General features: G+C 39.3%; 2 protein-coding genes and 1 non-coding gene across 5 annotated transcripts; 1 reads left to right on the forward strand and 2 right to left on the reverse strand.

The window, feature by feature from the left end:
* Nucleotides 1-3,999: 3,999 nt before the first annotated feature.
* tgds (TDP-glucose 4,6-dehydratase) lies at nt 4,000-11,364 on the reverse strand. 3 transcript variants are annotated; one of them, XM_086148274.1, is made up of 12 exons: nt 11,167-11,364; nt 10,924-10,990; nt 10,543-10,611; nt 9,675-9,765; nt 9,441-9,589; nt 9,260-9,358; nt 7,647-7,706; nt 7,255-7,298; nt 7,001-7,106; nt 6,828-6,883; nt 6,238-6,335; nt 4,000-6,126 (listed from the first exon to the last, which is right to left on the reverse strand). In XM_086148274.1, the coding sequence occupies exons 1-12, from the start codon at nt 11,211-11,213 to the stop codon at nt 6,032-6,034; spliced, it is 981 nt and encodes a 326-aa protein (XP_086004400.1). In that variant the 5' UTR covers nt 11,214-11,364; the 3' UTR covers nt 4,000-6,031. The 3 variants fall into 3 exon arrangements, with proteins under 3 accessions (XP_086004400.1, XP_086004399.1, XP_086004401.1); XM_086148273.1 differs by having other exon boundaries at nt 7,001-7,166; XM_086148275.1 differs by lacking the exon at nt 10,543-10,611 and having other exon boundaries at nt 7,001-7,166.
* A 600-nt stretch (nt 11,365-11,964) lies between these two features.
* gpr180 (G protein-coupled receptor 180) lies at nt 11,965-20,590 on the forward strand. The gene is made up of 10 exons (XM_086148266.1): nt 11,965-12,203; nt 14,287-14,430; nt 14,538-14,632; nt 15,804-15,909; nt 16,177-16,357; nt 16,504-16,553; nt 16,751-16,908; nt 17,024-17,221; nt 17,300-17,377; nt 18,227-20,590. The coding sequence occupies exons 1-10, from the start codon at nt 12,065-12,067 to the stop codon at nt 18,380-18,382; spliced, it is 1,305 nt and encodes a 434-aa protein (XP_086004392.1). The 5' UTR covers nt 11,965-12,064; the 3' UTR covers nt 18,383-20,590.
* Nucleotides 20,591-21,159: 569 nt separating this feature from the next.
* trnas-cga (transfer RNA serine (anticodon CGA)) lies at nt 21,160-21,241 on the reverse strand. The gene has a single exon. It is a non-coding gene; the product is annotated as a tRNA-Ser (tRNA).
* Nucleotides 21,242-21,336: the final 95 nt, after the last annotated feature.

Here is a 21,336-nt window from a genome sequence, read left to right on the forward strand (position 1 = left end):
TGTCTGTCTGATGTTTATTGAACTGTGTTCGAAAAAACACTTAGATACCACTGTGCCCCTTCCCATTTAGACAAAATGCCCCTTCTGGGCACCGTTCTTATGTCGGAGGAAGAGATCAATAACTCGTAGCTTGCTCTCACGTTGCTGTCACTGCATTTTCCAGATGAGTTTATTTCAGGGCATTTTTAGGTCCCTTAATCTGTGCTTAATGTGAATCACAAAACAAACCCAAACTCTGACACGTGCATGGTGCCTTGAAATTACTAATTTAATGAAGTATAAGTTAAGGCTTGGTGTTTCTTTCAAACAGAATACAAAACGAGATTTCTTTCCTTTTTTATGTTAACAGAAGGTATGAAGGTAACATCACCACGGTCATTGACCTAAAGCAGAAAAAAATGTCCACCCCTAATGTTGTGCATTAACAACAAAGATGCCGCTTTTGTGTGGTTCCTTTTGCTTTCAGTGTCATAAATGGAATCGAACGCAATTCAGGGACACATTGCTGCAGTCTGAGGAATTCCAGAGGTGATTGACCTGGTGCCGGTTTGAAGTTTGTTTTCAGTGCTGAGGTTTTTAAGTAGTTTCTTGACTAGCACTTGTTAAAATGATGATTTTGATGATCTTTAGCTACTAGTCAGCTGGTCTGTTAGGGAACCATAAAACCCAACCAGCAAATTTAGGCGTATGTGTGTCATCATGAAATTTGATGGGGGAAAATCAGCGCGTTCCTCTCTGGACTTGGTCCCACACATAAATATCTCTACAGATTTTGGAATGGATTGACATGAAACTTATGACTCCCATTCCATCTCGTCATTATACCGAAATTACACCATCAAGTAGGCGTCACGATTTTTTTTTTCCAGCAATATGAAAAAGAAAACCGCCCCATCTCATCCCCGCTAACATAGTAAATGCCAACACAACAACATGTATAGATTTTGAAATCAGCAAATCTTGTACTTTTACATCTCTGCATTTATCTTTGTTAGGAGGTTGGCATTCTGTCAGTCGCAAGAACCATCATCTAACCGTTTGACAGCACACTCTGGTAATGACCACAATGTTCCTTGTGAATCTGTAGCCAGCAGATACCTGCTCTGTGCCTTTGCCTTCCTCCCATCTATCGGCCTGCACCATGAGTTGCATGAGTGGGGTTGGAGTTCGAGTCTAGCTGCATTGATAGATTCTTTATGCACATATGGAATCTGATTATATAGATTAGTATCCTGTTAAACTTCAAGTAAGCACTGCTGTGTTTTAAGTGCGGCATGAGAGTAGCAGGTATAGCTTTAAACTCTTGTTTTTGTTTTGTTTTTTATTCTTTCTCATGTGGGTCTATTTATGCCTGATACCCCCTGTTGTGTAAACCTTAGTGGCCATTGTTTCCTTGATTAAAGAATCCAGCACTTACATCTTTGTTTTCATAGTGTTGTCAGTACCTTTTGATGCCTTAAATTCAAGCTACCCAGCCCCAGTAGAGCTGAAAGTGAAGGTGTAGTGGTTACACTTAAATACCATGGCAACAGAAAAACAGACTGCATCACTTCAGTAACTAACTCACCGAAAGGAGCGTTCCAGTTATCAGTGAATTATCAATGGTGCTATGCTCCCATTGCTGCGGCCTGCAGGCCTCCTGTTAGTGGAAAGTTTTACAGAAAATGCGTCAAGTTACTTATTTTGTGGTTTCACAGTTTCTTTGGTAGCACAGGTCCTTCAAAACCTCTGAGGTTATGCATGACTGGGTGTTTGTGTTGCAGTCAGTTGTCAGAAAGAATTCTCCGCATTTGTATGAGTGAGTGAGTGGGTGAGTGAGTGAGTGAGTGAGTTAAGTTAGTGTGTGTAGTAGGAGAGGTTCTTCCAGATATGAAACTAGTTTTTGGGGACCAGGTGGAATTAAAACGCAACCACAGGATTCAGCGGTTTGCACACAGAGTTCTCTAGTCTAGTCTACTTTCGCTGCTAGTTTGTGTAATTTATCAAGCATTTGAGAAATATTTATTTTTATAAGCCTAATACAAAAGTTGATATTTAAAAAAAAAAAAAGTGACTTGACCAAAAGACGGTGGAAAAAAACACTGGCACTTGAATGTTGAATGTCATTGGTATGAGTGAAAATTTCTATTTTTCTGGGGTAGTGTGAGCTTTTTAATGTTAACAATACAAACGGATAGGGTTTCTCTTTAGCATGTCACATCACAAGTTGTATATTTGAAAAGTCATTCATGCCAGAAAGCATCAATGCTGCATGTCATTGTATTTATTGTGACCTTTTTTGCTCAGACATCCCCGGCTCAAACAAATGTATAAGGTTTTGCCCCCTGAAATCAAGCCAAAATGTCCCCTTGTCAGGAATTCCACTGTGAAGTGGTTCATAAGCCTGTGCAAGGTCATGTTTATTTGCGTTTCCCTTCCCATTCACGGTTCCATCCACCCTGAGAGGTGACAGAACTGTCAAAGCTGAGGAACACTTTTACAGAATTTCCTTAAACCCAAAGTAGAGTGTGAAGGAGTGAACCCCTGTTCATCCAAGTGACAGATTCAATGAACAGACAGTAAATGACAAACTTATGAAAAAACCTTTCCCTGAGTTGTCAGCAAAGGCCTCTGAGTTGCCCTGTTGTTATGAGCTCTGCTTAAAGAAGTTCAGAAATCAAAATTGTACTAAGTAAAGATTATGCTAAGAAACGGAATTTGAGATGAATAAAATCCATAGTAAATACTGCAGTTTGATAATGTCATTTAGACTCCTATCATTAGAAACATCTTTGTAATCAAAGAATGTATGCATGTCAATGTACAGGATATAGCAATTGGGCATCTTTTTCAGTTTTCACCAGTCACCTAAAGTTGTAAATATGCCTGTTTTAGTCTGGACAAGTGGGTTTTCCACCAAAGAACAGATGAACTTGATGCTACAGTCACCAAAAGCCACCATTTTAAGGAAACTGCTTCTTTAAGCTCTTTCTTTTGTAAGGTCCCTCAGCTTATCAGGAAAATCCTGTAAATTCCATATTTTTATGTAGAAGTCCAGCTCCTTGAGAAGGGATATGAACCAGCTTATAGCATGTAATGTCAAAAGTATAGCACTGCGTCCCTTTTAGTGCATGGTTGAAACATAAGACTTTTTTTAATGAAAAAAGCAATTAAGGTCCAATTCATGTCTCAGTCCACAAGTCATGTTTTGGTCAGTTACAGTTGAAGATGTGCACTCAGTGTAAATTGTGGCTATGGGTAGAAAGCTGTATGAGTCGATGTGACTGTGACATACTGAGAGAAACCTTGTCCGCTGATTACCTTGAAAATCACATTTGACTCAGTATCAGATCCTCAAACCTGTTTGTGCAACAGGTTCCAATTCCAATAATGATTATCAGCCACAAGCAGACATTTCTAATTGGCAAATAAAATTTGAGACAATATCACCAAATATGCCAAGGTTTGGATTAAAAACAATTAATAAAATGCTAGGATCAAAGTCCATTTTGTAAGAAATAAATACAAAAGCAAACCTGAAGTATAAAAGTGTCCAGATTCTCTCCAAGTCAGTTTATTTTTCATTTGAGTCTTTACACTTTTCCTTCCTGTTATTGCCCTTTGTGTGAATGTCTAGCAAGTGGGGTTCTTTAAAGTCTTCTTAACCCAGAATTAAATGCGATTCTATGGCTATGTTGTTGTGGATTGCTTATTTTTCAGGCTTCTGTGTGTTCATGCTCTCACTGAGGACCTTCTGGCCAATCAGAAATGGGCAAAGATGTACATGAAGGTTTTTTTGATGTGATTCAGTTTGCAGATTATTCACAAGTCTTCATAAGAGCTGAGGTCAAGAGGGGAAAACAAGCACTCTTAAATTTACTTTAGTTTTTAATAGTTAGATAAGTTAGATTTAATGAGTAGAGTAGAGCTCAGTGTAGATGCCATTATTGATTGGTCAGACCCTTCAGTGTGGACACACAGCTTCAGCCTGCTAGGTAGTATTTGCTTTATGTATTAGTTTAGCAGTCGTGCACGAAGTGGAGCACTGCACAAAGATAAAAAAAAACAATTCTGTGCATCCATTCTGATATTACCACAATTAAAGGTTTGGATTTGCAAATGTGACAAGTGACTTGTTTGTTCTGTGTTTTTTGTTTTTAAAAATGGGATAAATACCAGTTGAATAAATTAAACTTATTTGTTGTTTAATAAACTTTAATTAAACTCTACAGCATGGTCTCAAACTGCAGATCATTCTCACTTAGATACATGTACCCATAAACTGAAATATCAGACAAAATGTGAATGGCAAAAAAAAAAAGTTTTAAAGGCATGGCTGTTAAAACTTGGATATCCAACAGTTACAGCTGCACTGATGAAGTATTTGGTAACATTGCAAGAAAATTAAAAGAATGAGAACTTAACCCTTGAAAAAACACCCAACAGAGCCCTGGAAAAAAAATATATATTCATAAAGAACAGAAATCCTCATGCATACTGTTGACGTTTCAGTTGGAACATTGTAAAACACTGTTTTGGTCTACCTACATGGAATTATTTTTGTAACATAATCTATTTTTACAATTCTCTGATCAGTTAATGATTTACTTGCTCTTGATTTATATTCAGAAGAAGAAGCAATGACTGAAAAGAACATTAAAAAAACAAGATTTTACAAGGCACAATGTTGTATCACTGTAGACACCCCTTCCCTTAAACTGTAGCACCTCAGGGGAGGTGCTACATGAATTTTTGATCCCCCACCAGCATGCTGGCACACAGCTTCTCACTGACAGCTGTTTCTTTGCTGAAGGCAGACTCTTGTAGTCCCCACATATGGACCTTTCTACCCCCTGAAATGAACTCAGTCACTCCAAACTTTATAAGCCATAGGCTATGTTAACTTCGCCTTATTGCACAGCTTCCTCGAACATGTTGAGTGACCCGAGAAAACACTCCGGAAGGCCAGTGTCGGAAAAATGTTTTGGCAGCAAGAGGTGTGACAATGGTGAGACAAACTTTTGTGAATAAATGATCACTGAAAAATGCTCAGAGGAAAAAAAAAAGGTTGGTAATTAATTGTAAAATGTCAAGAGGTTCTGACCATTTGACTGATTCTTTGCCTGTAGCAGGCTACATTACATCATGATTAAGACCACTGCATATCACACCAATTGGTGGACACATGAACTTGCTGTACACTGACAGATATTTTTATTAATCACATTAAATGGATATATATATGGCAATCATTTTGTGATTCCTGTGAGTCCAACAACTCATGCTTCATGATACCTTCATATTATTGTTAACTTCAATTTTCAAAAAATCATGTCAAATGAACAGAAGAGACGCCACCACAAAAAAAAAAACACTGGCCACTAAAAATGTATGAAAGCCACCTTCACTTGAGAACAATGGAAATTAACAAGACAAAATGGCCTAATGCAAATTTGGTCAATGCATCTGTGCTTTTCTATAGTAAAAGCATGTTACAGAGAATGGTGATCCAGGTGCGGGTGAAATCAAGGAAATAAACTTGACAATCCTTCATTTTGTCCTTTAGCTTTACAATCTGGGATTTTCCCCAAAACTGTCAACCTGTGTCACTGAAAATTGAACTGCTCACGACCTGAGACCCTGAAGTGTCCCCTGAGGCTGAGGCGTCATAGAATATACCCAAAATATAATTTATATTTTTTCAAACATTTTTTAAGTTAAATTACTACATTAAAATGGAATGAGTTTAGGTGATACAATATAAGACAACTTTGTTCAAACCAGCTGTTCACACTCAAATAAAGTGCATTCCTCTTTTTCTCACATTGCATTTGTCGAAGGTAGGCTCTGCCTTCGTGCTGGTTGGCACTTGAGAGACGGGTAATCCAGCAATAAACTAATAAAATATTCTTTACAGTCAAACATTTCTGCTTGTGTTACTTTAACAGTAAATCTACTAGAAAAGCCTTTGTTACTTAAATATGCAGGATAGCCTGAGTTTGTGAGGTCAGACTTCATCCCTCAAGTCAAGCAGCAGGGTCAAACATGCTACCTAGTTTCTGGTAGCATTTTTGTGCTTGCTTCTGATAGGTCCTGGATCCTCCTGTGCATTTGACCAGAAGTCTGGGTTGTCTCGATACCATTTGACTGGTGGACAAACACAGAAGGGAACAGACAATTTTACAAAACTGACACCACGTGTGACTTTTCTGGCCTGCTTTTATTTACTTTAGTGTGTCTATGTATGAGTTGATTTACCAGTCTGCCTGATGCCTTCAGCCCAAGGTACCTTGGCTCTCCAGCCGAGCTGCTGCAGCTTGTCGCAGCTGATGGGGTAACGGAGGTCAACCTGAGGCCTGTCAATGCAAAGGCACAGTTGGCGAGAGATTATTAGTGTATCACCTAGAGGCACACGAGGGCAACTGCTTCACCGGCCCTCAAGTGGTCTATGGAACAACCATTTCAAGCTTCATATTAATTGGAATCAGTTGTAAAGATAAAATAGCCCCAGTTTTTGCTCAAACCAGTAATAACATGATGCCCAACTCTGGGGAAAAAATAAGCCGATTGTCTGCTTTTAGACTGATACGTAAAAACGCCAAACATTTTGAATCACTTTTATTTAATCCAGCAGTTGCTTCTGTTTCTTTTAAGTGAAAAGATTTGGTTATCAGTAATGGTGTTCTGTCATTAAGTTCAAACATTAACTTGGAAATTCTGGACAAGTGCCATAATTGCATTTAATTCTTTTAATACAGTGTATTTGTGGTACTTTAGTACTTAATAGTATCTGGATTTTTGTAGGTTTTCTGTATTGTTTCAACACTACTTGCTATGGCTTTACTCACCTGTCAGGTACAAACTCAAGCCAGTCATTCAATTCAGAGTCTGGTACATTCTTCACCTTGGAAAAAAAAAGTGACTGATTATTTTATGATGAGTTAACATTAAAGAGCTTTTTTCTTTTTAAAATTAAACCACACTCAATATATACACAGTCAATTTTACATCCTAAACTCACCATCTGTACAAGTTCCCTGGCAAGTTGCATGATGGGAATCTCACAGTTTGTGCCCACATTGTAGATTTCGCCCACAATCCCTTTCTCAAGAACCAGCAGGAGAGCGCTGATGGCATCATTGATAAACAAGAAATGACGGGATATGGGGAGGGTCCCCTGGATGGTGCTTCCACAGTGTGTGGAGAGACACAGTGTTAACTGTCAACAAGCAGTAAACCATGATCTTTCAAAATAAAAGTCCAACCGCCCCCTACCATTTCTTGTTCATCTGCAACAGGGTTAGGAACCTTGGGATGACCTGAAAGTTAGAGAAGATTAAAATCACTCACTGACATGGAATTCTTTTTTTAATCTGAAATTTTAACTGACCATGGACAGATTACAGAAGAGATTACCAAAAAGGAACACGGACTGAAACATAAGAATATTAAAAATAATGCAAGGGACAGAGTGCACGGGGCTTTCGGGCAACTGGTAATCCACCACAGCCACTCTCCCCCTACATTTCATCTGAAACATACTTCAGCAAGTCTATTGACGATACAAGAATTTCTTACTGAACTACAGGCATCTTGTGAAGCATGTAAGATAAGACTGTTGATCCCCACTGAGTGGGTAGGGGAGGTGGGAAAATAATGCACTGTACCTTCTCAGTGTACTGTCGGGGTCCATAGATGTTGTTGCTCCTGGTGATGATGACGGGAAACTGAAACACAGAGAGCAGCCTCTTTTCAGTTTGGAGCTAAAAACTAAAGCTAAAGCAGATTTATTTTGGATATAAACATTCTAGGTTTCAAAGTCACACGTATGATGAGGATAGAGTCCTCTAAAGGCCTCCAAAACACGGACACCTCAATTTTTCAATGATTGAACTATATTCAATATTTTTATTTTAATAAAGAGAAAGAGGGTAGATATAGGTTATCCACATTTGGAATCTGTAATACGCTAACAATGTTTTAATGCAGCCTCAGGGCGGCACGGGCCAGTGTCTCCCTGAGCCGGTTCCAAGCCCAGATAAATGCAGAGGCTTGCGTCAGGAAGGGCATCTGACTTAAAACTTATGCCAAAACCAAACATGTGAATCAAACCTTATAATCAGATCAGATCATACCAGATACGTCGAGTCCCGGGTTAACAACGACCACCATTGGTACCGATGACCTACAGGGGAACACTGGAAACTGGGCCAACTGTAGTAAGGTTAGAAGCTTAGCAATAGGCTTTACGTTGTACTATCATGGTACTGACAAGAAGAGAAATGGAGTAGAAATTATCTTGAAGGAGTAGTTTGTTAGGATCTAGTAGTGAAAAGAATGTCAGATAGACTTATGAGTCTAAAACTGGAAATCAAAGGTGTGATGCTCAATGTTGGCTATGCCCCACAGCTGGGATGTGAGTTTGAGTAGAAGAAGTTCTGGAATGAGTTAGAGGGGGATGAAGAGGTGATGGGCAGATTTGGTATACAGGATAGGAACGCAGAGGGACAGCTGGTGGTAGACTTTGCACGGGTGGAGCAGTGAGGCTACAGGGGGTGGATATCAAGAAGTTAGAGGATTTCAGGTACTCGGGATCAACAGTCCAGAGCAGCGGAGAGTGTGGAAAAGAGGTGAAGAGAGGAGTTCAAGCAGGGTGGAATGGGTGGAGAAAAGTGTCAGGGGTACTATGCAATGGAAGACCAACAGTCAGACTGAAAAGAAAAGGTGTACAAGACAGTGGTGAGACCAGCAATGCTGTATGGATGGATAATTGGAGCTGCCAGGCAGGAGGTCTCAAGGAAGACCAAGGAGAAGATTTATGGATGTAGTGAGAGAGGATATGAAGGCAGTTGGTGTGAGAGAGGAGGATACAGAGAATAGGGTTAAATGGAGAAGGTTGATTCGCTGTGGCAACCCTTGAAGGGAAATGCCGCAAGGAGAAGAAGAAGAATATGCTAACAATTTTTTGCTTATTTCTTGGTGGTTTTTGAAAAACTTACTATTATTCCATCATTATTGCTATTATTTTCCTCTTACATTTTTAAATAATTTCTTGTTTATTTTTCTGGTAACCCCAAGACATTTTGTACTGATTCTACGGATAATTTCTTAAGGGATTTTTGCTGATTCTTGTGGTATTGTTTAAATGTACTCATCTATTTCAATATTTCGGAAAAAGTGTATTTGTAGGAGGGAAATTTGCAAATTATGAAAAAAGGGAAGACTTAAGTTGTTGTTTTTGTTTTTTTTAGATGAATCCAATCATAAGCTTTGTTTGTACCTTGTATTTGTCCCAGTAGGATCGAACAAGAAATTCAGCCGCTGCCTTGGTGGCCGCGTACGGGTTGGCCGGCCTCACTGGACTGTTTTCGTCAAACACCTTCCAGAACAAACAATCCGATCCATCAGCATTCAAAGCAAACAGCAGCCAATTTGTTCACCAAACAGCCAGTAGGACCAACCTCCTCCAGACTGGCTCCATAGACCTCATCTGTGCTGACATAGATGAAGAGCTGTGGCGGGCAGTGGGCCTGATGGGCAGCCTGCAGTAAAATTCTGGTTCCATCAACATTGACCCTTTGGAAACTGGACGGGTTTTTGAACGATGTTTCTGAGGGAAGGAATGCAACAGAGAATTTTTGTGGTTGCAAATGAAGAGTTAAAGGATCTACCTTGAGCAAAGAGTCGATACTCACCGACGTGCGTCTTGGCTGCAAGGTGAAAGACTACACTGATGTTCTCTGTGTTGAAGATGTTGTTTATCAGCCAGGAGTCGCACACATCCCCCTGGTAACAACATAGTCAAGAACTTCAACATAAACAGACTGGATGGTTCAACGTATAAAAACTTGATTTTATTTATTTCAGTTACTTTACAATTGACAGTAATTTCACAGGATGATGAAACAGAATAGTCTAACCATAGGGAATTCTAAAGTTGATAGTATTATCTATAATGTTTCATATTTTTACTATTGGCTGGCTAAGGTTTTTTTTAAAATTGTGGAACAAGAAACTTTATGTCCTAACCTCTAAAATTAAAGTAGCAGGCACTTTTAACTTAACAAACCTGCATATATACACAAAAATAGGCCATTAGGTTGTGTTCAATGTCTTGATACAATTGTTGCAAAAAAGACTATTTGTAACCATTTTTATATTTAGTAGATAATTCAAGGGTTAAATCCTTATAAGTTAATATCATGCACATTTTTCAATAATTCCCTGCAACTTTTAAAGGTCATTTCTCTTGTATTTCTAGTTCCACATATTATTATTCATACAACTTATTATTATTACTATTATTTTGTGTTCAAATAATATAATATTCTAAGGGGGGAAAAGCAAATAGCAGGTAATCAAAACATTCAGTGTAGCTGAATATTGATTTCAAGAATCAGCTACAAACCTCTCTGACTTTTTAATAATTATCTGCATTAAACCTGAAACAAAACATGCCACTCAAACCCTGTTGGCATTTAATAAAAACAAAACTGCTATTGCTGAAGACAGGCAAACCTGGCACATTGATCATTTATCAAGCTTTACATCAGCAGCTCTCACTCTGATAAAGGTGTAGTTTTCTCTGTCCTCTACAGTCTCCAGACTCCTTGGACTGCAGCAGTAATCCAGCTGGAACACAGACGCACATCTGTCCAGATCTGGTTTTGGATGACCCCCAGAGGGGCAGATAGTGAATAAGAACTAAAACCCACACAATTGAGGGTGCTAAATTAACTGTTGTCTAAGGACTGAGAACATATGACTCTCCTGGATATGAATATCTAAATAAGACACATGACCAATGTAAAACTATTCAAAGGTGATGTGTGTGTGTGTATGTGTGTGTGTGTGTGTGTGTGTGTGTGTGTGTGTCATTTTTGGACTTTTCCACTTCAACCTGGAAAGCTTTGCTAATTGATTTATTACTATTTGAAGACTTACATTATCCAGGTTAATGGTTCTCCAGTCGGGGTGTCTTTGGAGCAGCGAACACACCAGATGGGATCCACTAGAGGGTAAAGATAAATGCGACGAAAACATCAAGTCGATTAAACTGTGGCGTCAAATGACATGCTGCAGAATAAACTTAATAGATCAGGTTTTTGCTGTTGATGAGTCACACAAAGTCAAATAGCTTTGTTTGGAGTTGTGCAAGCCATATGGATTAGAGGAAAATACACTAACATGAATCCACTGCCTCCTGTCACCAAAATTGTTCTGTCGAAGCCCATCTGGTCATCAAAGCTCTAGTCCGCGGCTCCTCAATTGTCATTAGGTCTTTCTAAAGATGACATGATGTCACTTTAATGGTTTGTAAATTCTTTAAAGCCCTCCAAAGAAGTCTGACCACATAGTTCGCTGAGTGCAGCTGACGCTTCGAATACTTTACGACAGTTTATGAACGTTTTACGGTACTGTTGACACGTTGAAAGAAGGCGGGACCTATGACGCAAAGTTTCAGCTTTCTACATTTTGATTGGATGTTGAATGTGACGCAGAAAGTTACTGATGTGTGGTTGTACAGACTGCACATCAATCAAATTCTCTGTTGTGTCCGGTGGACAAGGCAACGACGTCAAGCACACTTTGATAGTGATGCAACAAATAGCACGTCCGGATATTTTTTTTAAAGTAAGAGTTTGTTTAACGTGTTGGGTACCATAATAAATGTTGTGCAGTAAGTAACGCGCGTACTATTGAGTTTCTGCCAATACTTTTTTTATTGCCAAGTCATATATTGCTGCTTTAAACCAAAACATTTGACATTTAAAGCCCACCTTTGCGAAAAATTACGATTGCCCAAATACTGATCCTCACTGTAAATTAGTTTTGGGTGACATATTTAAGTAAACGTAAAATCAAGTGACTACGTCTTGAGTTATTGTGGGCATGTTTTTTTAATGAAACGTGTATCTGGAATTTTTAAAATAATATTGTTTCGAGACAGATATTAGCTACTTCCGGTCTTTTTGTCGAAAAATAGACAACTTGACGCAGCTGTTTTACTTCTGGCTTCGTGGCTCATTGAATTGATTAGCTTAGGGTTTATTCGTTGGAAACGTCAAACTGCATCAGGCGAGAAATGTCGTGTTTAACTGCCACGCTCGTCGCCACGGTGCTCTTTACTTCGGAGGCTTTCGGAAAAACTGTGGTGGGACTGTTCAAGAGCGAAATGGCAAGACAGCACGGCGGCCAGTTCATCACTAAATTTATGTATCAAGGTAACGACGCTGAGGAGTTTCTGCTAACGTGTCCATGGATGCGATAGCGTCGCCTGTCATTTGTTTTTGCATTCTTCTTTTTCCAAGTCGTTGCTTTTGTTTTCTTGCAATTTACAGTAATCCTTATCCTTTCATGCAGTGATGTCTGACCTGATTATTTACATCACGCTTGATAGGTCCTTTTTGCCCGGAGACAAATATTATGTTTGTTAGTTTTAATCACGTTACGTTTACAGATAGGATTTGGAATATGAGAAATTTTTGGAAGAAAATCCAGGAGTCCAAAAAAAACAAGTGAATTATTCAATCATCCAAGAGTCAAGAAGGAAAAAAAATGATGTGGGAAAACTGAGACCTTGGGGTCCCCAACCGTGGGAGTGGTCTCAACAGTGATTTAGGCAACAATTATGCATTTTTGTGAATAGGTTGGGGATATAGTTACATGGCTGGACTTTACAAAATCGTGTGTGTGTGTGGGTGCGCGTGTCATAAAGATCAACAGCCAATGGCATCAAAGACTGATATAAAAAGATTTAGAAAATTACTGGTAAATTCAATTACCATCAAGAAGTCTTTCTCAAAAATGAAAAGAAAAATAACCCCAAAATATCTTAAATAAACTTGAAGAACATAATTCAAGAAAAGGCTAAACAAGTAAAACAAAAACATTTTTGGTTCAAATGAAACATTTGTTCTTCTTCAAAAAAATATGTCCAGGGCATTGCTGATAGGAAATTTGAAAGCCTTAATTTAGATATAATGAAGGCAGTTAAAAATAATCCAGTTCACCAGTGCAACACATAACCAATCCACATAAATAAAAGGGATCCACATAAATGTAAGACAGTAGGGAGAAATGGAAATTAAAGAGAAATTGAGAAAAGGGGGAGGGGGGATATCAATAGTAATTCAGCAGTGAAAGAGAACTACATGAATATCTGCTCCCCAGCAACATGGTCATAAAGATTCAGTCAGAGCTACCAAAAAAAGACTGAATGCCTTCATGCAGTGATGCGTGAACCATAGTCTGCGTTCTGTATAAATAAAGAAAAATCTATCTACATTCATAATTCAAAGTGGTCACAACCCTAAACATTCCCAAGCATCGTTTCTTGTTCTTGAAGCAGAGGGCTTCCTGTATGGATTGCTGACGCTGTTTGGCCATAGGATAATCCAAATTAGCTTCACTGAGGGCATGGATATCCTGTCTACCAGCCGTCTCAACCTGTGCACAACAAACTTAGTGATACGGTTAAAAGATGCTCAGATGTCTCTTAGTATCTATGTTTTGAAATCAGATAATATCTTAGTAGCCTGTATGATGGCACATTCCATTTGTATGTAAAGCTGGCCATGTCAGGTTCTGGAAAGGAACATGTTGCATGCAAAAACGGTTTCAAAGCTTTGAGTCTATCGTCATGGTCAGTGTTCAAAGACAAGGACTCTATATTCAGCGTTACTAAGAGACAGTCGACAGAGTTACAAGAGACAGAGAAAATCTCCTTTCATGTAGGACCTTCAGAACCTGAGTGTCCTAGACTGGCTGTTTGTTGAGCCAGAGGCTCAATATGGAAATGTACTAAGTGAGAGGCTGGTTCTGTACAGGGGTAGATTAGAAGATATTATTGGCCTCCCCAGAGGAGATGCAACATTCTTATGGACCTCAGGGGACCATGGAGAAAGTAGGTATTCTAAAATGTACAAATAACAGAGAAACAGTATGGGTTGGGTGTCATTACACATGTAGAGTCTGTCTTGCTCCAAGACACTTAAGACAGAGAGAATGGATTTTGGAAAAAAAAAAAAAAAAAAAAGGCAATTTATCTTCCTTAAGAAATTTTGTAGCATAAAACTGAATGTTCAATAGTAACATCAAATTACTTTTTCCGTGACCCTCTGAACACACAAGGAAACAATGGATATCTCGGTTTTAGAATAAACAAAGTTATTGTTGAATTCTTACATCTGTGACAAATTCTGAGCTAATTTTTTCAAGTATTGAGTAGTATTTGGGATGGCCTGTGGTAAAGATTAAAACTCATCAATCTGCCCTTTTCCCCATTCAAATGCCTCCTCCTTGAAGGTGCCAATGGCCTGATGGTTTGTCGGCTGGACAACCCAGCTCTGGCTATCGAGAAGGACTCCAGACTGCTGCTGTATCTGGACATGGAGCCGGACCTTGACAACCTGAGCTGCGCTGACAAAGTGGCGAAAGCCCAGATCACCAGTAAGAACCACTGAACGCCAAGCCGACCAGCTATGGGGCATAATGGATTTTATGCAGCCCTAGTAATGACTTATCTCTGTGTTTCCCTCCTCTTCTTTCTTCTTCAGTCACACTCAGCCAAAAAGAACACAACCAGACAATCCCTCATCCTTACTCCCCCACAGTTTGGCAGATCCTGTATGCTGACAGATACACCTGTCAGGTAATACAAAGACATGTACCGACACAAATCCATTTGGGATTTGAGGTAAATTTAGGTGATAGATGTAAGAGTTGGGTGAAAAGATCAATAGCATGGTCACATTACTTTAATAAAAGGGCTGGTAGGTGAATAAATATATCAACTGTCTTCTTACATTGTAATGGTTTCCTGATATTTTCAATGGTCATTGATATTGATATTAGAAATGGTCATAGATACTTTTCATGTCTGTGTACATTCCTGGATCAGTTATCTGGTAAAAAAAAAAAAAAAAAATCTCTTGACAGTTTTTTACTTTTATTAAAATTGGTGGATGTTTTTTTTTTTCTTTTTTTAACCTGTTTTCAGAATCACTGCTAACTTTTATGACCAAATTTAGAAAAGGCTCCTTTAAAGTCAGCGAAAAACAGTACTGATGCTTGGTGATAAATCAGCTACCCAAGATCATGATATAAAACGGCCTCCAATCCATATTGTCCTTTCATCACCTTGCGGTCTCAAAGCATTTTACACTGGATTTCACATTCACACACACATACACTCATGCTGATGGCGGCAAAGCTGCTATGCAAGGTGTTAACCAGACCATCTGGGACTAGGGCAGGGGTGGGCAAACTTTTTGGCTCAAGGGCCATATTTACTTAAAATTTGACGGACGGGCAGGGTCACCACAAGATACGATACATATAAAACGAACGCATTTGTTAACAGTATATATCAGACTCGTCTGACATTTGCTTTGAAAATAAAACCAGCTTGGTTTTGAAGGCTGATGTTATCTTGCATTTCATGCACAAACCAGTTTTTCCCTTGCAGCCTCATCTCCAGCTCATTCATGTGTGTCAGTATGTCCACAGTAAAGGCTATATCACAAAGCCAATCTGTGTCATTCAGCTCAGGAAAATTCTCAAGTAGCAAAATGAAATAATATCCTGTTTGAGCTCCCACATTCATTGATCCAATCATTCAGATATTCACATCAAGTAGCAATCTTTGGCAGGCCGGATTAAAATGACCAACTGGCCGGATGTGGCCCGCGGTCCGTAGTTTTATCTTCAAACTCAACTCCAGTTTTTACCATGTCAATTTTATTTGTTTTTCATTCACTTTCAGCAGTTTATGTCCTAATTTGTGCTGTCAATTTCTCCCTCTCTACTTTCTATTTCCACAGGAAGGCGGAGTCATTCCTTCTCATGCTGATCTAGATTTTACTGTCCTACTGCTTAATGCCGACTCTGCCGGGAACCCTCTGGAGCACTTTAGTGCAGAGGAGGCAGGTCAGATATCCTGAATACTTCTCAAATGTAGCATGTAAGGATCAGACTATTCAAACCACTACTCAACAGAGTGCTTTTCTCTCACTGTTGCTGCCAGTCTCTGTTGACGGACTTGAATTAGATCATTTATAAAGCAAGAGCTTGTTTAATAATCGATTGTCATAGGACATCAAGTATTGGATTGAATTTAAAGAGTCTGACTTATTTGGGTCATCAGATTTGATCTTCCTTCACAGGCATATCAATGATGGCATTTATTCCCTCCAGGTCTCCACAGTTTTTACTTCCTCTTGCTTCTGGCCTACTTCATTGCCTGCTGCATCTACATCCAGCCTCTGTACCAGGCTCTAAAGAAGGGAGGTCCCATGCACACAGTTCTCAAAGTGCTAACCACAGCTCTGGCCTTACAAGGCTGCTCCGCTCTCTGCAACTATATCCACCTGGCCAGGTACAATCCCTTAAAATCACACCAGCTGTAGATGTTGCCAGGTTGCTAGGTTTCCAAGGACTTGTTTGTTTGAGTGGTTCCTGATTTGAGTGAGGAGCTGTTGCATAGAATAGCAGAACCTTCTGTTCTTCCTCTCATGTTTGCAGGTACACCAGGGATGGTGTTGGTATTCCACTGATGGGGAACCTGGCGGAGTGTATGTCATTATTTTGCCTATCTCAATGGAGAAAATTGTACATGAAATGAGAAAACCTTCCATGTAGTGCTTTTTTATCTCAATTTTGTACTAAAAATGATTCATTACTTCTTTGTGAATGTATAAACTTTCAAAAACAGATTTTATGCTCTGTTATCTCTTTGGCTTCTTTCTTCCTCTCTGCTTTCTCCGTGCAGTCTGGGATATGGTGTCCCAGGTCTCAATGCTGTACACGCTACTCAGTCTTTGTATGGGCTGGACACTGAGTCGAGGCCGGAAGCCTCAGTCGCGACCTCTGCAGTGGGAACAGTCTCCTGCCTCCACAGCTGTTGCTGTGGGTGGAGTCATCACACAGGTAATAACTTGATGATGCCCTATTTTTAAAATGGAATCCAGCTTGGGAGACAAGAACAAAACAAAATAACATTTGCTCTGAATTAACAACAGCAAATGTATGCCATTGTTTCCAGGGAGCACTGCTGCTGTGGGAGCAGTATGCTGAATCTGAGAGCCAACATCACAGCTACCACAGCCAGCAGAGTGTGGCAGGCCTCCTTCTCATCGCTCTGAGGGTCACCCTGGCATTCCTGTTGGCCTCTGTCCTCTACCAGATAATCTCCACAGAGAGGAGCACCCTGAAGAGAGATTTCTACCTCTGCTTTGCTAAGGTTCACTACATCAGACTTGCCGCCTTCATGGTTTTTCATGTTTGCGGACAGCTCCTCATGAGTTTGTGCTCTCTGCAGGGATGCTTCCTGTGGTTCCTCTGTCACCCCATGCTCGTTCTCACATCAGTCATTTTCAATGAGCACCAGAGGGAAAAGGTTGGTTTTCACTGATATTCTGCACATCTTTCACTTGATGGCATAATTTGACCAAAGATTCAAGATCCGAAAGAAAAAAAAAAAAGAACTTACTCTCCAAAGGATAGCTCTTCAGTGTGGACAAGTTAATGCAGAGCAGCCCAACCAGATTTATTCTTCTGACCCTCACACACAGTCAAATTATATTCGATGTTGAAAGATCCAGTCACCATGTAGTCCCATGTGTGACCTGGGATGCTTTGGAGGGAAGTTATGTTTTCGAGAAAAGTTTGCGTTCTCCATATTTTATGTTTCTAATTTAAGCATTACCTTACATCACAGTCATTTGGCAGACACTTTTATCGAAAGCGACTTCCAAAAAGTGCAATTTAGTCACCGAAAGTACCAGTAGTTGGAAGTCAGAAGTGACCACTCTACCAAATAGCCATCTCAAAACCCAATACATACATACATTCATTTCTTTGTTTTTTGTTTTTTTTTTCGGGGGGGTTGGAGGCTATCTGCAGTTAGTGGGGTAGTGCTTGCAGAGTACACTGCAGAGTACAATGTAAAAATTCTTACAAGCCCTTTAGGCTGAGTGTCTCATTAAGAGATGTACTATTGGTAGTATATTTGTTTTTCTCGCTTTAAATCACTAGTCTAAAAAACACATACTATGGACAGGCTCATGAACACAATCCTCCTGCACAGGAGTATGTCTCCCTGGAGTTGTTCAAGATCAAAACATGCAGTAAGCCTTTTAAAATGCTACACAAAAAGCTCCTGGAGGAAACAGGCAGTTGTTAAGTTGATACTAAAGAGTGGATAATTAATATCCGTCTCAAGCGTATCATGTCTTCTTCTCAACAGGTGGTAACTATCGGGGTGATATTCTGTCAATCCATTTCCATGGTGATCCTCTACCAGCTCTTCCTGTCACGCTCTCTCTACTGGGAAGTGTCATCACTCTCCTCCGTCTCTCTACCCCTCACAATGTCCAGGACCAACCATAGAGGGCGCTACTGAGCACATTGCCCATGGTTTTACCTGATTCTGATTATCCTCAGAGAAGGGAGGACTAGCTCTGGCCTCTCCCACCCTCTTTGAGGAGGGAGGCTCAATACATTGCAGGAGCTATTCTACTCTTCTGTTGCCTGGGAGAATTCTAAAAGGCTACCCAAGAAGCCAAGTACAGGTCAGAGTGACCAGAGACATTCACAACAACAGCCTACCTCTAGTGACGTAGGACTTCTGACCGCAACTATGATCCTCCTCTTATAGTGGTGATGAGGTACCCACTGTCAATCAGAAAAACTCAGATGTGCCACAGGATTATAAATGGTTTCACATGAGACATTGCAACTGGAACCAAAGTACATTATGATGTCAGTTCACTGAGACTGAGGTCAAATGGTATGAATTAATTTAAAGGCTGTCAGATATTTTCACTTATATGACTATCTTACATCTTAATGCTGTAGAGCTATTGTGAATGAAAATACAAAACCACAAGGAAATGTGATGATGTGAAATGGATGTACAATATCAGAAAATACAAACAGACCATAACCACTTATACCTGTGTATATTATTAGTTTAAATTGTCAGCACCATGGAAACCATGTCACTAGAAAGTCACTCAGGTCCATTGGCACGTTGGACACAGGAAGTCCAAGATTTGGATCAGAGTTGTGAACCTCCATGAGGGAAAGCAAGCTAAAACACACACACACATACGTGTGTGTGTGTGTGTGTGTGTGTGTGTGTGTGTGTGTGTGTGTGTGTGTGTGTGTGTGTGTGTGTGTGTGTGTGTGTGTGTGTGTGTGTGATTGCGCATGCGTGCGTGCATGCATGCATGCATACATATATACTTATTTGTGTGTGTGTGTTTATATGTGTATATATGTATTACATGTATATGTATAAATACATATACATGTGTATATGTATACATTTATATATACATGTGTGTATATATATATGTATAAGTGCTGTTTAACACCATTATTTTATATACATATTTTTTTTTATGTAAGATGACACTGTCTACACTTACTTTTTTTTTCTTTCTTTTGGTAAATCAGTTTATGATGACCCAAAGACCGTCTGAAAATACCATGAGTATATTGGCAAATACCATAGTCACCTTTCAAAATTAGCTAAAATCCCTGCAAGGGCAAAAAAATCACCTGAAAGAAGTTTCTCAAAAAAATGCATGACATTTTTTTTTTTATTCTAAATGAATTGGAGATAATTTAAAAGACTATGGTCAGAATTACAAACAATATATTAGAAATGCCTTTAAAACAGTATTGGTGGAACTACAACTGACAGATGTTTAACTCAGTCATTGAATTTTTGTTGAGTGTCTGACAAACTTCATGATGCTGAAAATTTTTTTGTGTCATAGCTCTGCTCAATTATTAGTTTTGGTCTGTCGATTTGTATTTTTAGCTATAAGAGTTGTCTCCAAAGATGGAAGTAAGTAGGATGGACAAGCTTGTAAAGTACAAATGGATGATCAGCTACAGATAGGAGCAAAGATTGCAGATCATTTTTCTTCAATGTCGTAAAATTATCTCACCTGAACTATTGGAAAATACAGACAGTATATATCCAAGGCACTGTGTAACATTTTCCCTCATTGTCGTCATTGCTTCGGCTGCTGTGTGTGAGAAGGTCAGGAAAAGTTGCCAAAGTAACACAGAATTGTCAAGCCCTTCAATGATTTCACCATGAATCTTCAGTCTAGGAACTATATTCTCCTTTGGTGAGCCCTTGACCTCCGCTCTGTTACTTTGGACTTATTGATTTGTACATATTTATTCATTTTGTATTTATTTTCAAATTTGAATGTTTGGAGAGTGGAAGTCAACAAGTGCACATTTTCTTTGTGTTTTGGTTCATCAAGAAGCTATCATTCATTTTATTTTAAATTATTCATTTGACCTTTTTTGCTAATTAAAAGATGAGGACCATGAAATGTAGTTTAAGTTTGTCTGCTGATAATGGGCTTACTTTTTTTATTTTTCAAATCCCAGTCATCAGAAGTTTTCCAGCCAATTACACTGAGCCACCGGGCCGGAATTCTGAATGTTACTGACAACTGCATGACCCAATGACTCTCCATCTCAGTTAGGAACTGACTCTTGACAAACTGTCAATTTTTCCATAAAATATGCAATCCCTGCAGATGTTATACATAATTGTGCATTAAAGTGTTGTGACTTTTCAGCGTATGTTGTCTGTGCATGATAGTGATGCCTCCATTTTAAATCTTAGTTTACACAGATAAAACACCAATGCCTCTGTGTAAGGTTTCATTAAATTAGGATAATGAATTCTTTGCTTGGATATTACATACAAAATTCTAGTCTCTTTTTTTAAGTGCAGTACTGAAGTTTCCTATACAACACAAGTTATTTTCTACAATTGTCTATGAATTCTATGATCGCCACAAAAGCAACAGTTCTCTTTGTTGCCTGATGCCATGCTACATTTGAGTTCAGTGAGCCACTTACGCTTGTTACATGATTAGAAAAGTGCATTATTATAAGTGGATTATTAACCTGCAGCCACTTTGAAGTGAGATGCACTGCCTTGTCTCACTCTTTAACCGCAGTGACCCAGATCACAGGATCTGCTCACGCCATCGCAACCTATTACATACATTCTCTGCTGATCCCAATGGAACAAAACATGTGCCCTATATTTTTTAATTTCGACTTGCAACGTTCATGTCAAAATCTCAACAATGTTTTTTATAGACCCTGCACATAAAGCCGATTTAAAATAAAAGTTATCGTCACGGACAGGATTCGAACCTGTGCGGGGAAACCCCATTGGATTTCGAGTCCAACGCCTTAACCTCTCGGCCACCGTGACGGCACATGTAGCAGGCGCATGTACGATTTATATACATAGCAACGAATAATCCGTGAGTCGTTGATGCTAAAAAACAGGACTTCAACTCCGCCGAC

Source organism: Fistularia commersonii, chromosome 6 (assembly GCF_037954325.1).
Source record: "Fistularia commersonii isolate RoL2024-O1a breed Wild chromosome 6, RoL_Fcom_v1.0, whole genome shotgun sequence".
NCBI classification, from domain to species: domain Eukaryota; kingdom Metazoa; phylum Chordata; class Actinopteri; order Syngnathiformes; family Fistulariidae; genus Fistularia; species Fistularia commersonii.